The sequence below is a fragment of the Procambarus clarkii genome, chromosome 4 (assembly GCF_040958095.1).
Source record: "Procambarus clarkii isolate CNS0578487 chromosome 4, FALCON_Pclarkii_2.0, whole genome shotgun sequence".
Classification (NCBI taxonomy): Eukaryota; Metazoa; Arthropoda; class Malacostraca; order Decapoda; family Cambaridae; genus Procambarus; species Procambarus clarkii.
Window position 1 is genome coordinate 36197683 of NC_091153.1, and position 15657 is coordinate 36213339.

The following is a 15657-nucleotide window of genomic DNA, read 5'->3' on the forward strand; positions in this document are numbered from 1 at the left end:
AACTCTTCGCCTTTACAATGAATGCAGTTTAATTACACACAGAAATTACAATAGCGTGATGCATCAAATGAACAAATCAACAAGGGCCGTGACGAGGATTCGAACCCTGGTTTGAACGCACAAACCGAGGCACAAGGGCCTCGGAGAGGCTGCAGGATCAACTAACCACCACTACCACACTACCGCCATTACCACACTACCGCCACTACCACCACTAACTACCACACTACCACCACGACCACACTACCACCACTACCACCGCTAACACACTACCACCACTTCCACACTACCACCACTACCACACTACCACCACTACCACACTACCACCACTACCACACTACCACCACTACCACACTACCGCCACTGCCACACTACTACCACTACCACACTACCACCACTAGCACACTACCACCACTACCACCACTACCACACTACCACCACTACCACCACTGCCACCACTACCACACTACCACACTACCACCACTGCCACCACTACCACACTACCACCACTACCACACTACCACCACTACCACACTACCACACTACCACCACTACCACACTACCACCACTACCACACTACCACCACTACCACCACTGCCACCACTACCACACTACCACCACTACCACACTACCACCACTACCACACTACCACACTACCGCCACTACCACACTACCGCCACTACCACACTACCGCCACTACCACACTACCACCACTACCACACTACCATCACTACCACCACTACCACCACTACCACACTACCACCACTACCACACTACCACCACTACCACACTACCGCCACTACCACACTACCACCACTACCACCACTACCACCACTACCACACTACCACCACTACCACACTACCACCACTACCACACTACCACCACTACCACACTACCACCACTACCACACTACCACCACTACCACACTACCACCACTACCACCACTGCCACCACTACCACCACTACCACCACTACCACACTACCACACTACCACCACTGCCACCACTACCACACTACCACCACTACCACACTACCATCACTACCACCACTACCACCACTACCACACTACCACCACTACCACACTACCGCCACTACCACACTAAAACCACTACCACACTACCACCACTACCACACTACCACCACTACCACACTACCACCACTACCACACTACCACCACTACCACACTACCACCACTACCACACTACCACCACTACCACCACTGCCACCACTACCACCACTACCACACTACCACACTACCACCACTGCCACCACTACCACACTACCACCACTACCACACTACCACCACTACCACACTACCACACTACCACCACTACCACACTACCACCACTACCACACTACCACCACTGCCACCACTACCACACTACCACCACTACCACACTACCACCACTACCACACTACCACACTACCGCCACTACCACACTACCGCCACTACCACACTACCATCACTACCACCACTACCACCACTACCACCACTACCACACTACCACCACTACCACACTACCGCCACTACCACACTACCACCACTACCACCACTACCACCACTACCACACTACCACCACTACCACACTACCATCACTACCGCCACTACCACACTACCACCACTACCACACTACCACCACTACCACCACTACCACACTACCGCCATTACCACACTACCACCACTACCACACTACCATCACTACCACCACTACCACACTACCACACTACCACCACTACCACCACTACCACACTACCACACTACCACCACTACCACACTACCACCACTACCACACTACCATCACTACCACACTACCGCCACTTCCACACTACCACCACTACCACACTACCGCCACTACCACACTACCGCCACTACCACCACTACCACCACTACCACACTACCATCACTACCACCACTACCACACTACCACACTACCACCACTACCACCACTACCACACTACCACCACTACCACCACTACCACACTACCACCACTACCACCACTACCACACTACCATCACTACCACCACTACCACACTACCACCACTACCACACTACCATCACTACCACCACTACCACACTACCGCCACTACCACACTACCGCCACTACCACCACTACCACCACTACCACACTACCATCACTACCATCACTACTACACTACCACCACTACCACACTACCACACTACCATCACTACCACCACTAGCACACTACCACCACTAGGCAGTGGAAACAGGAGGCCAGACACAGGATACAGAATAGGAGATGAAGTACTTCATGAAACACAGAGAGAAAGATCTAGGAGTTGATATCACACCAAACCTGTCTCCTGAAGCCCACATCAAAAGAATAACATCTGCGGCGTATGCGAGGCTGGCTAACATCAGAACAGCGTTCAGGAACCTGTGTAAGGAATCATTCAGAATCTTGTTCACCACATATGTAAGACCAATCCTGGAGTATGCAGCCCCAGCATGGAGCCCGTACCTTGTCAAGCACAAGACGAAGCTGGAAAAGTCCAAAGGTATGCTACTAGACTAGTCCCAGAATTAGGAGGCATGAGTTATGAGGAAAGGCTGCGGGAAATGCACCTTACGACACTGGAAGACAGAAGAGTAACGGGGGACATGATCACAACCTACAAAATCCTCAGGGGAATCGACCGGGTAAACAAGGATAAACTATTCAACACTGGTGGGACGCGAACAAGGGAACACAGGTGGAAGCTGAGTACCCACATGAGCCACAGGGACGTTAGAAGGAACTTTTTCAGTGTCAGAGTAGTTAACGGATGGAATACATTAGGCAGTGATGTGGTGGAGGCTGACTCCATACACAGTTTCAAGTGTAGATATGATAGAGCCCAATAGGCTCAGGAACCTGTACACCTGTTGATTGACAGTTGAGAGGCGGGACCAAAGAGCCAAAGCTCAACCCCCGCAAGCACAAATAGGTGAGTACCACTACCACAACTACCACCACTACCACCACACCACCACTACCACCACACCACCACTACCACACCACAACTACCACCACTACCACCACACCACCACTACCACCACACCACCACTACCACACCACAACTACCACCACTACCACCACTACCACACCACCACTACCACCACTACCACCACTACCACTACCACCACTACCACATCACCACTACCACCACTACCACACTACCACACCACCACACTACCACACCACACTACTACACTACCACATCATATTATCACACCACACCATATTACCACACTACCACACCACCACACTACTACACTACCACACCATATTATCACACTACCACACCACCACACTACTACACTACCACACCATATCACAACACACCATATTACCACACTACCACACCACCACACTACTACACTACCACACCATATCACAACACACCATGTTACCACACTACCACACCATATTACCACAGTACTACACTACCACACCATGTTACCACACTACCACACTACTACACTACCACACCATATTACCACACTACCACACCACCACACTACTACACTACCACACCATGTTACCACACTACCACACCATATTATCACACTACCACACCACCACACTACTACACTACCACACCACCACACTACTACACTACCACACCATGTTACCACACTACCACACCATATTATCACACTACCACACCACCACACTACTACACTACCACACCACCACACTACTACACTACTACACCATGTTACCACACTACAACACCATATTATCACACTACCACACCACCACACTACTACACTACCACACCATATTATCACACTACCACACCATATTACCACACTACCACACTACCACACTACCACACTACTACACTACCACACCATGTTACCACACTACTACACTACCACACTACCACACCATATTATCACACTACCACACCACCACACTACTACACTACCACACCACCACACTACTACACTACCACACCATGTTACCACACTACCACACCATATTATCACACTACCACACCACCACACTACTACACTACCACACCACCACACTACTACACTACCACACCATGTTACCACACTACCACACCATATTATCACACTACCACACCACCACACTACTACACTACCACACCATATTATCACACTACCACACCATATTACCACACTACCACACTACTACACTACCACACCATGTTACCACACTACTACACTACCACACCATGTTACCACACCACCACACTACTACACTACCACACCATATTACCACACTACTACACTACCACACCATGTTACCACACCACCACACTACTACACTACCACACCACCACACTACTACACTACCACACCATATGATCACACTACCACACCACCACACTACTACACTACCACACCATGTTACCACTCTACCACATCAAAAAACTCCTTTATGCAACATTTAAGATTGCCACAACGTGTCACAATTATTTGGCCAACGTTTAGTGCCGGTAAGTTGTGGCAACATATTTACAACCACACACATTAACGGTGCTAATACGTGAAAACAAACGTTGCCACAACTTTGATACACGTTCCAGGTACTTTGAGAACACCTTACATTGTTTGCTGGGACGAACCTTGCATCAGGTTTATGTGAGGCCCTGGAAACACAAACCGAAACTGTCTCTATTTTCCGCTTGTTACAACTTGTAATAAAGTTGGTACATCTTGGCTTAACGTGTTTATGACGTATTAGAACGTTGTTACAACTTGCTATATTGGTTGTTATAACTGGTTAGGAGGTGTTAAAACTTCTTTGAACGTTGTACCAACGTCGTAGTTTCGGTGTGTGTTTGGCCGGAACTTCATTTCAAAGAACAACTATGGAAGCAGAGCTATCGTGACTGGAGACTAATGGCTTCCAACTATACTATTTAACGCAATTCTTATACAACATTTACCTTATTCCTGTTCCCGCTGTTAATGGCATGCTATCACACTTGAAACAGCATTTTCTTGGATTTAGCAAAACTCGAGATCAACTTGCGACAGAATGAAAACATTTGTGTTTACGATCTTTATAGGCCTGGCCTTACTGGGATTCGGGACGCTATGGATTGGCTAGAGAGAAGCGCATGCAAGGGATGAGGTTTATATATTGTAGTCTCAATTGGTCTAGTGGCACAAGAGCCAGAGTGGACTTGCTCTACTCATGATGCAGGTCATCTAAAAAATCAAAAAGTTACCTGACTAGCCTATGTGGAGCTTTTCCGATCTCCTCAAAGCAGAACCGGAGCCCGAATGGGGTTCGGTACCCTTAGTAGGTCCCGTCTTGCGGCGCCAGCAATTGCTTCTGAAGGCAGAACGTCTAAAAATTTTCTTAGAAGTCTTGGGATAGGAGCCAAATACATAACCCCTTCCCTTGTGGTGCAGGTGGGAAAGTGTTCCCGTATATTGTGTAATGTTATTTATTTATTTATACAGCTCACGTTCATCCGTGACCCGCAGATAAAATGAGGAACAACACGAAGAAAATGATCTCCATCCAGACCAGGATCAGCTCCTCCGTGAAGAGTCGAGTGACCGGCTCCGTGAGGAGTCGAGTGACCGGCTCGGTGAAGAGGAGAACAACGATCCCTTGGACGATAAAAATGATTGCGATCCAGACGAAACAGATTCCTAACAGGACCCTCTTGCTCCTCTCAAGGAAGAAGAGACTCTCAAGGAAGAAGAGACTCTCAAGGAAGAAGAGACTCTCAAGGAAGAAGAGACTCTCAAGGAAGAAGAGACTCTCAAGGAAGAAGAGACTCTCAAGAAAGAAGAGACTCTCAAGGAAGAAGAGACTCTCAAGGAAGAAGAGACTCTCAAGGAAGAAGAGACTCTCAAGGAAGAAGAGACTCTCAAGGAAGAAGAGACTCTCAAGGAAGAAGAGACTCTCAAGGAAGAAGAGACTCTCAAGGAAGAAGAGACTCTCAAGGAAGAAGATACTCTCAAGGAAGAAGAGACTCTCAAGGAAGAAGAGACTCTCAAGGAAGAAGAGACTCTCAAGGAAGAAGAGACTCTCAAGGAAGAAGAGACTCTCAAGGAAGAAGAGACTCTCAAGGAAGAAGAGACTCTCAAGGAAGAAGAGAGCCCAACGGAGCCAAAAACGAACCGTCCTAAGGAGACACCTCCAACTCCTAAGGATGCAAAACATAGCCATAAGGCCACACTGGCCTGTCCCAAAGAAAATTACGGGTTGGTGATAGGCAAAAAGGGGAAGAAAATAAAGAGCTTTGAAGAGGAACATGAAGTCAGGATCGCAATGTGCAAAGACAAGGATGAGGTTTTGATAACAGGGAACGACCCGGGAAGAGTACAAGGATGCAAGGAAGCAGTTGGAGCCCTCTTGGAACAAATATGTTCCCGTAATCTCAAAACAGATCCTCCCCAGGGGATCACTCCCACCACTTCAAAAACAGATCCTCCCCATGGGATCACTCCCACCACTTCAAAAACAGATCCTCCCCAGGGGATCACTTCCACCACTTCAAAGACAGATCCTCCCCAGGGGATCACTCCCACCACTTCAAAAACAGATCCTCCCCAGGGGATCACTTCCACCACTTCAAAAACAGATCCTGCCCAGGGGAAAACTCCCACCACTTCAAAAACAGATCCTCCCCAGGGGACCACTCCCACTTCATAGTAGTCAAATTAAACGACTAGCAGGCCAAAAACGAACCGTAAAAAGGAGAAGCCTCCAACTCCTAAGGATGCAAAACATAGCCATAAGGCCACACTGGCCTGTCCCAAAGAAAATTACGGGTTGCTGATAGGCAAAAAGGGGAAGAAAATAAAGAGCTTTGAAGAGGAACATCAAGTCAGGATCTAAATGTGCACAGACAAGGATGAGGTTTTGATAACAGGGAACGACCCCGGAAGAGTACAAGGATGCAAGGAAGCAGTTGGAGCCCTCTTGGAACAAATATGTTCCCGTAACCTCAAAACAGATCCTCCCCAAGAGACCAATACGACCACTTCAAAAACAGATCCTCCCCAGGAGATCACTCCCACCACTTCGAAAACAGATCCTCCCCAGGACACCACTCCCACCACTACGAAAACAGATCCTCCCCAGGGGACCACTCCCACTTCATAGTAGTCAAATTAAACGACTAGCAGGCCAAAAACGAACCGTAAAAAGGAGAAGCCTCCAACTCCTAAGGATGCAAAACATAGCCATAAGGCCACACTGGCCTGTCCCAAAGAAAATTACGGGTTGGTGATAGGCAAAAAGGGGAAGAAAATAAAGAGCTTTGAAGAGGAACATCAAGTCAGGATCTAAATGTGCACAGACAAGGATGAGGTTTTGATAACAGGGAACGACCCCGGAAGAGTACAAGGATGCAAGGAAGCAGTTGGAGCCCTCTTGGAACAAATATGTTCCCGTAACCTCAAAACAGCTCCTCCCCAAGAGACCACTCCCACATAAGTCAAAGAACCAAAAACATCATGATCCCTTTGTGATTGTTGTACAAGGCCTCTCGCCCGCCGAGGGTTTAATTGCGGGCCTCTCGCCCGCCGGGGGTTTAATGGCGGGCCTCTCGCCCGCCGGGGGTTAATGGCGGGCCTCTCGCCCGCCGGGGGTTAATGGCGGGCCTCTAGCCCGCCGAGGGTTTAATTGCGGGCCTCTCGCCCGCCGGGGGTTTAATGGCGGGCCTCTCGCCCGCCGGGGGTTAATGGCGGGCCTCTCGCCCGCCGGGGGTTAATGGCGGGCCTCTCGCCCGCCAGGGGTAATTGCGGGCCTTTCGCCCGCCGGGGGTTAATGGCGGGCCTCTCGCCCGCCGGGGGTTAATGGCGGGCCTCTCGCCCGCCGGGGGTTAATGGCGGGCCTCTCGCCCGCCGGGGGTTAATAGCGGGCCTCTCGCCCGCCGGGGGTTAATAGCGGGCCTCTCGCCTGCCAGGGGTTAATGGCGGGCCTCTCGCCCGCCAGGGGTAATTGCGGGCCTCTCGCCCGCCGGGGGTTAATGGCGGGCCTCTCGCCCGCCGGGGGTTAATGGCGGGCCTCTCGCCCGCCGGGGGTTAATGGCGGGCCTCTCGCCCGCCAGGGGTAATTGCGGGCCTCTCGCCCGCCGGGGGTTTAATGGCGGGCCTCTCGCCCGCCGGGGGTTGATGGCGGGCCTCTCGCCCGCCGGGGGTTTAATGGCGGGCCTCTCGCCCGCCGGGGGTTAATGGCGGGCCTCTCGCCCGCCGGGGGTTAATGGCGGGCCTCTCGCCCGCCGGGGGTTAATTGCGGGCCTCTCGCCCGCCGGGGGTTAATTGCGGGCCTCTCGCCCGCCGGGGGTTAATTGCGGGCCTCTCGCCCGCCGGGGGTTTAATAGCGGGCCTCTCGCCCGCCGGGGGTTAATGGCGGGCCTCTCGCCCGCCAGGGGTAATTGCGGGCCTCTCGCCCGCCGGGGGTTTAATTGCGAGCCTCTCGCCCGCCGAGGGTTAATGGCGGGCCTCTCGCCCGCCGGGGGTTTTATTGCGGGCCTCTCGCCCGCCGGGGGTTTAATTGCGGGCCTCTCGCCCGCCGGGGGTTTAATTGCGGGCCTCTCGCCCGCCGGGGGTTTAATTGCGGGCTTCTCGCCCGCCGGGGGTTTAATGGCGGGCCTCTCGCCCGCCGGGGGTCTAATTGCGGGCCTCTCGCCTGCCAGGGGTAATTGCTGGCCTCTCGCCCGCCGGGGGTTTAATTGCGGGCCTCTCGCCTGCCGGGGGTTTAATTGCGGGCCTCTCGCCCGCCGGGGGTTTAATTGCGGGCCTCTCGCCCGCCGGGGGTTTAATTGCGGGCCTCTCGCCCGCCGGGGGTTTAATTGCGGGCCTCTCGCCCGCCGGGGGATTAATGGCGGGCCCCTCGCCTGCCGGGGGTCTAATTGCGGGCCTCTCGCCCGCCAGGGGTAATTGCTGGCCTCTCGCCCGCCGGGGGTTTAATGGCGGGCCTCTCGCCCGCCGAGGGTTTAATTGCAGGCCTCTCGCCCGCCGGGGGTTTAATTGCGGGCCTCTCGCCCGCCGGGGGTTAATGGCGGGCCTCTCGCCCGCCGGGGGTTGATGGCGGGCCTCTCGCCCGCAGCGGGGTTTAATTGCGGGCCTCTCGCCCGCCGCGGGGTTTAATTGCGGGCCTCTCGCCTGCCGGGGGTTAATGGTGGGCCTCTCGCCCGCTGGGGGTTTAATTGCAGGCCTCTCGCCCGCCGGGGGCTTTAATTGCGGGCCTCTCGCCCGCCGGAGGGTTTAATTGCGGGCCTCTCGCCCGCCGGGGGGTTTAATTGCGGGCCTCTCGCCCACCGGAGGTTTAATTGCGGGCCTCTCGCCCGCCGGGGGGTTTAATTGCGGGCCTCTCGCCCACCGGAGGTTTAATTGCGGGCCTCCCGCCTGCCGGGGGTTTAATTGCAGGCCTCTCGCCCGCCGGAGGTTTAATTGCGGGCCTCTCGCGCGCCGGGGGGTTTAATTGCGGGCCTCTCGCCCGCCGGTGGTAATTGCGGGCCTCTCGCCCACCGGAGGTTTAATTGCGGGCCTCTCGCCTGCCGGGGGTTTAATTGCAGGCCTTTCGCCCGCCGGGGGTTTAATTGCAGGCCTCTCGCCCGCCGGGGGGTTTAATTGCGGGCCTCTCGCCCGCCGGGTGGTTTAATTGCGGGCCTCTCGCCCGCCGGGGGGTTTAATTGCGGGCCTCTCGCCCGCCGGGGGGTTTAATTGCGGGCCTCTCGCCCGCCGGGTGGTTTAATTGCGGGCCTCTCGCCCGCCGGGGGGTTTAATTGCGGGCCTCTCGCCCGCCGGGGGGTTTAATTGCGGGCCTTTCGCCCGCCGGAGGGTTTAATTGCGGGCCTCTCGCCCGCCGGAGGGTTTAATTGCGGGCCTCTCGCCCGCCGGGTGGTTTAATTGCGGGCCTCTCGCCCGCCGGGGGGTTTAATTGCGGGCCTCTCGCCCGCCGGGTGGTTTAATTGCGGGCCTCTCGCCCGCCGGGGGGTTTAATAGCGGGCCTCTCGCCCGCCGGGGGGTTTAATTGCGGGCCTCTCGCCCGCCGGGTGGTTTAATTGCGGGCCTCTCGCCCGCCGGGTGGTTTAATTGCGGGCCTCTCGCCCGCCGGGGGGTTTAATTGCGGGCCTCTCGCCCGCCGGGGGGTTTAATTGCGGGCCTTTCGCCCGCCGGAGGGTTTAATTGCGGGCCTCTCGCCCGCCGGAGGGTTTAATTGCGGGCCTCTCGCCCGCCGGGGGGTTTAATTGCGGGCCTTTCGCCCGCCGAAGGGTTTAATTGCGGGCCTCTCGCCCGCCGGGGGGTTTAATTGCGGGCCTCTCGCCCGCCGGGGGCTTTAATTGCGGGCCTCTCGCCCGCCGGGGGGTTTAATTGCGGGCCTCTCGCCCGCCGGGGGGTTTAATTGCGGGCCTCTCGCCCGCCGGGGGTTTAAAAGCGGGCCTCTTGCCCACCGGGGGTTTAATTGCGGGCCTCTCGCCCGCCGGGGGGTTTATTTGCGGGCCTCTCGCCCGCCGGAGGTTTAATTGCGGGCCTCTCGCCCGCCGGGGGGTTTAATTGCGGGCCTCTCGCCCGCCGGGGGGTTTAATTGCGGGCCTCTCGCCCGCCGGGGGGTTTAATTGCGTGCCTCTCGCCCGCCGGGGGGTTTAATTGCGGGTCTCTCGCCCGCCGGAGGTTTAATTGCGGGCCTCTCGCCCGTCGGGGGGTTTAATTGCGGGCCTCTCGCCCGCCGGGGGGTTTAATTGCGGGCCTCTCGCCCGCCGGGGGGTTTAATTGCGGGCCTCTCGCCCGTCGGGGGGTTTAATTGCGGGCCTCTCGCCCGCCGGGGGTTTAATTGCGTGCCTCTCGCCCGCAGGGGGGTTTAATTGCGGGCCTCTCGCCCGCCGGTGGTAATTGCGGGCCTCTCGCCCGCTGGGGGTTTAATTGCAGGCCTCTCGCCCGCCGGGGGGATTAATTGCCGGCCTCTCGCCCACCGGAGGGTTTAATTGCGGGCCTCTCGCCTGCCGGGGGTTTAATTGCAGGCCTCTCGCCCGCCGGAGGTTTAATTGCGGGCCTCTCGCCCGCCGGGGGTTTAATTGCGGGCCTCTCGCCCGCCGGGGGTTGATGGCGGGCCTCTCGCCCGCCGGGGGGTTTAATTGCGGGCCTCTCGCCCGCCGGGGGGTTTAATTGCGGGCCTCTCGCCTGCCGGGGGGTTTGATTGCAGGCCTCTCGCCCGCCGGGGGGTTTAATTGCGGGCCTCTCGCCCGCCGGGGGATTTAATTGCGGGCCTCTCGCCCGCCGGGGGGGTTTAATTGCGGGCCTCTCGCCCGCCGGAGGGTTTATATGCGGGCCTCTCGCCCGCCGGGGTGGTAATTGCGGGTCTCTCGCCCACAATAACAGGCGAGGATATCTTGGACGCCTCGCGCCACCAGTAATACTCCGCCAACAAAGTAGTTCTTTCTTAGCGGGAATATATGTGAAGTGGAATAATCAAATTATGTGAGGGAAAAATGACTCGGTCAAAAAGCATGCATGAGGGAATATGTTTACTGAGTGTTTTATCTCTGGCAGTACAGTCAGATAAGGTATCATATTATTTTATCAGTGTTTCAAGATAAGGTTTGTTGTTGGTGTTGTTTAAGATTTGCTACTTGGAACAAAAAGTTCCAAGTAGCACGGGCTATGGTGAGCCCGTAGACTGGTGTTAAGATAAGGAAGATTACTCGGGCAGTCTTTTGTGGTGTTTTATAAGATGGATTCCAGGTTTCCTAGAGGTGTGTGTGTGTGTGTGTGTGTGTGTGTGTGTGTGTGTGTGTGTGTGTGTGTGTGTGTGTGTGTGTGTGTGTGTGTGTGTGTGTGTGTGTGTGTACTCGTCTATTTGTACTCACCTATTTGTGTCTGCAGGGTCGAGCGCTAACTCTTGGATCCCGCCTTTCGAGCATCGGTTGTTTACAGCAATGACTCCTGTCCTTTGTCCGTGTACTCACCTAGTTGTGTTTGCGGGGGTTGAGCTCTGGCTCAATTGCTGTATTTACAGTCTGTGTCGTAAGTGGGAGGCCCTCTGACACCACCAGTGTATGTGGGATACCCGCTGACACCATCTGTGTACGTGGGAGGCTCTCTGACACCATCTGTGTATGTGGGAGGCTCTCTGACACCACCTGTATATGTGTGATACCCTCTGACACCATCTGTGTATGTGGGAGGCTCTCTGACACCACCTGTGTACGTGGGATACCCTCTGACACCATCTGTGTCAGAGGGCCAGCGTCGACCACAGAAAGCCAGCTGGCCGCTGACGATTAACCAACATCGACCACCGATTGCCTGGTTTGTGGGCCTCTCACCCGCTATGCTAGCGGGCCTCTCACCCGCTTTGCTAGCGGGCCTCTCACCCGCTTTGCTAGCGGGCCTCTCACCCATTTGGCTAGCGGGCCTCTCACCCGCTTGGCTAGCGGGCCTCTCACCCGCTTGGCTAGCGGGCCTCTCACCCGCTTGGCTAGCGGGCCTCTCGTTCGCTTGGCTAGCGGACCTCTCGTTCGCTTGGCTAGCGGGCCTCTCGCTCACTTGGCTAGCGGGCCTCTCGCTCACTTGGCTAGCGGACCTCTCGTTCGCTTGGCTAGCGGGCCTCTTGCTCACTTGGCTAGCGGGCCTCTCGCTCACTTGGCTAGCGGGCCTCTCACCCGCTTGGCTAGAGGGCCTCTCGCTCGCTTGGCTAGCGGGCCTCTCGCTCGCTTGGCTAGCGGGCCTCTCACCCGCTTGGCTAGCGGGCCTCTCGTTCGTTTGGCTAGCGGGCCTCTCGTTCGCTTGGCTAGCGGGCCTCTAGCTCACTTGGCTAGCAGGCCCGTCCGCTCTTCCTCCCCATCATTCACCACTCCCTAGTCCGATGCATTCCCAAATGATCTGATGTTCCAATCACTAAAATATAAGAAAAACGGTTAAAAAACAAAATGATAAAATGAAAAAAAAAATTATATTCATGAAGTGAACGGTGTGGTAAACAACACAGCTCAATTTGAATGCAATATCACATAAAATAATAAAATCAAAATGAAAATAAAGCAAAATCTATGAAAATTCAATTTATCAATGAAATTGGAAACACTGAAATGGAATCGTAACATATTTAGTATAGTGTGTGTTGCTCTTATGTGCAGCAGATGGTGCTGTTTAAAAAAAAGTTTTTTACCTGTCACAGGTGTGGCATCCCTAATTATACTCACAAAATGGTAAACAACACAGCTCAATTCCAATGCAATATCACACAAATAATCCATGAAATAAAATAAAAATCCATGAAAATTTAATTTATCAATGCAATCGGGAATATTGAAATGGAATCGTAACATATTTAGTATAGCATGTGTAACTATTACATGCAACAGATGGCGCTGTTTTTTTTTTTTTTTAAATTTGAATTGTCTCAAGTGTGACATCTATAGTAGGTATATAAAAACACACATGTATTCATATGCAATGTTGTGTACAAATTTCAAAGCATTTGGTTAACGCCATTCAGAGATTACAGTGTGTGTTGCTCTCACATCCAACAGAGGACACAGTTTTGAAAAAAAAAAAAACATGTTTTATCCTTCCACAGGTGAGGCATGTATATAGTAGGTACATAAAAACACGTGCCTTTTCGAATGCAACGTTGTGTCAAAATTTCAAAGCAATTGGTAAAGAGGTTTCGAAGGTTTCCCTGAGTTTTGTGTTTCCCCGCGTGCAATCGGTGAAGACATTCGGAGATTAGCGATTTTGAACAAACGATCATTTACATTTTTATTAATAAATATATATAATATTATAAGCATATTAAATGCTTTCCTCCCCTTTACTTAATCCATATATTTAATTTTATTATGAGTTTTGAATATTATTTTTCTGTGTGAACTCACCTAGTTGTGCTTGTGAGGGATGGGATACGGCTCTTTGGTCCCGTCTCCCGTTTGTCCCGATGGTCCCACACAACAATCACTGTAACCATCTTCATTGTACACAACAATCACTGTAACCATCTTCACTGTACACAACAATCACTGTACACAACAATCACTGTAACCATCTTCACTGTACACAACAATCACTGTAACCATCTTCACTGTACACAACAATCACTGTGACCATCTTCACTACACTCAACAATCACTGTAACCATCTTCACTGTACACAACAATCACTGTAACCATCTTCACTGTACACAACAATCACTGTAACCATCTTCACTGTACACAACCATCATCACTGTAACCATCTTCACTACACTCAACAATCACTGTAACCATCTTCACTGTACACAACAATCACTGTAACCATCTTCACTGTACACAACCATCATCACTGTAACCATCTTCACTACACTCAACAATCACTGTAACCATCTTCACTGTACACAACAATCACTGTAACCATCTTCACTGTACACAACAATCACTGTAACCATCTTCACTGTACACAACCATCATCACTGTAACCATCTTCACTACACTCAACAATCGCTGTAACCCTCTTCACTGTACTAATAGATAGATCTTGTAAAAATTTTGCAAAAATAGTGCCATTTACTATTTTTTTTTTAAATATTACAAAATTTACCGATTTGGTGCATTCGGATGACAAACTAAATTTTTCACTTTTGACAATTGAGCGCCTGGTACATCCAGATTCCAGGGAGGAAAAGAAGGACAATCTTTGGAATCATTACCTAAGTAGACAGGAAAGCTCATTTATCTAAATACATTGACATTATACATATTTTTATCAAAAGAGAAAATATCTCGGAACTTCGAAACTCGTAAAAATCCAGATGATATCTAATTCTTCACCTGTTATAGAAACAGGAAAGAAAAGGATATTTATAAAATATAAAGAAATCACTTGACTCAACAGCTTGACAGATGTCAAGAGTTAGCTAATCAAGTATCTCTTGATTTATTAATTTTTTTTTTAGATATATACAAGAGTTGTTACATTCTTGTAGAGCCACTAGTACGCGTAGCGTTTCGGGCAAGTCCCTGGAATACGATCCCCGCCGCAAAGAATCGTTGTTACAACCAAGTACACATTTTACTGTTGAGTTAAACAGAGGCTACAGTTAAGGATTTGTGCCCAGTAAATCCTCCCCGACCAGGATACGAACCCAGGACAAAGAGCTCGCGGAACGCCAGGCGAGTGTCTTACCACTACACCACTGAGACTACAATCATCTTGAATAACAGAATTAAAACTGCTGTTGAAAGATTAGAACAAATAAAACACCTTTCTGAGACTTATTTAGCAGAAAGAGCTAATGCTCATTTATCCCAAAGGGAACTTCAGGATCTCAGATCTGAAACAGCAATTTATGAAAATCAAATCAAAGATCAACTAAATCCTTTAATCAAACTTGCACTTCTAGCAGTAACCCAACCAAATGTGGGCACATGCTTTCAGTTCGGTACCTCAACTATTCCCCATGTAGCAGCCGAGCTCCCAAAGGTACAAAAACATTGTTTTGAGGGCAAGGAAGAAGAAAATTGGAATGCCTTCTGGAGGACTTTTGATTATTTAATACACTAATGCTTTTTTCACTAAGGCTATTAAATTTTTATATTTACAAAGCCAAGTAAGAGAAAAGGCATTGCAGATCATTGCTAATTTGTCATGCTCAGATGAAGATGATGATCAAGCCATATAATTATTACATGATAAGTACAGTGGATACTAATCAAGAAACTTGAAGGCCTGCT

General features: G+C 51.7%; 2 protein-coding genes across 2 annotated transcripts in view; both read left to right on the top strand.

Annotated features, from left to right (window-relative positions):
* Positions 1 to 15657, top strand: part of LOC138372043 (protein O-mannosyl-transferase TMTC4-like) — a 208919-nt gene that overhangs the window by 38260 nt on the left and 155002 nt on the right. The window lies entirely within an intron of this gene.
* LOC138371092 (cyclic nucleotide-gated channel beta-1-like) lies at positions 5479 to 6653 on the top strand. Its single transcript, XM_069335787.1, has 2 exons — positions 5479 to 5556; positions 5652 to 6653. The coding sequence occupies exons 1-2, from the start codon at positions 5479 to 5481 to the stop codon at positions 6651 to 6653; spliced, it is 1080 nt and encodes a 359-aa protein (XP_069191888.1).

What these genes read in the sequence shown, in the direction of transcription:
- LOC138371092 (XM_069335787.1), top strand. Translation starts at nt 5,479, where the DNA reads ATGAGGAACAACACGAAGAAAATGATCTCCATCCAGACCAGGATCAGC. An exon ending in AGAGTCGAGTGACCGGCTCC is followed by an intron (nt 5,557 to 5,651) that starts GTGAGGAGTCGA and finishes GATTCCTAACAG; the next exon opens with GACCCTCTTGCTCCTCTCAA.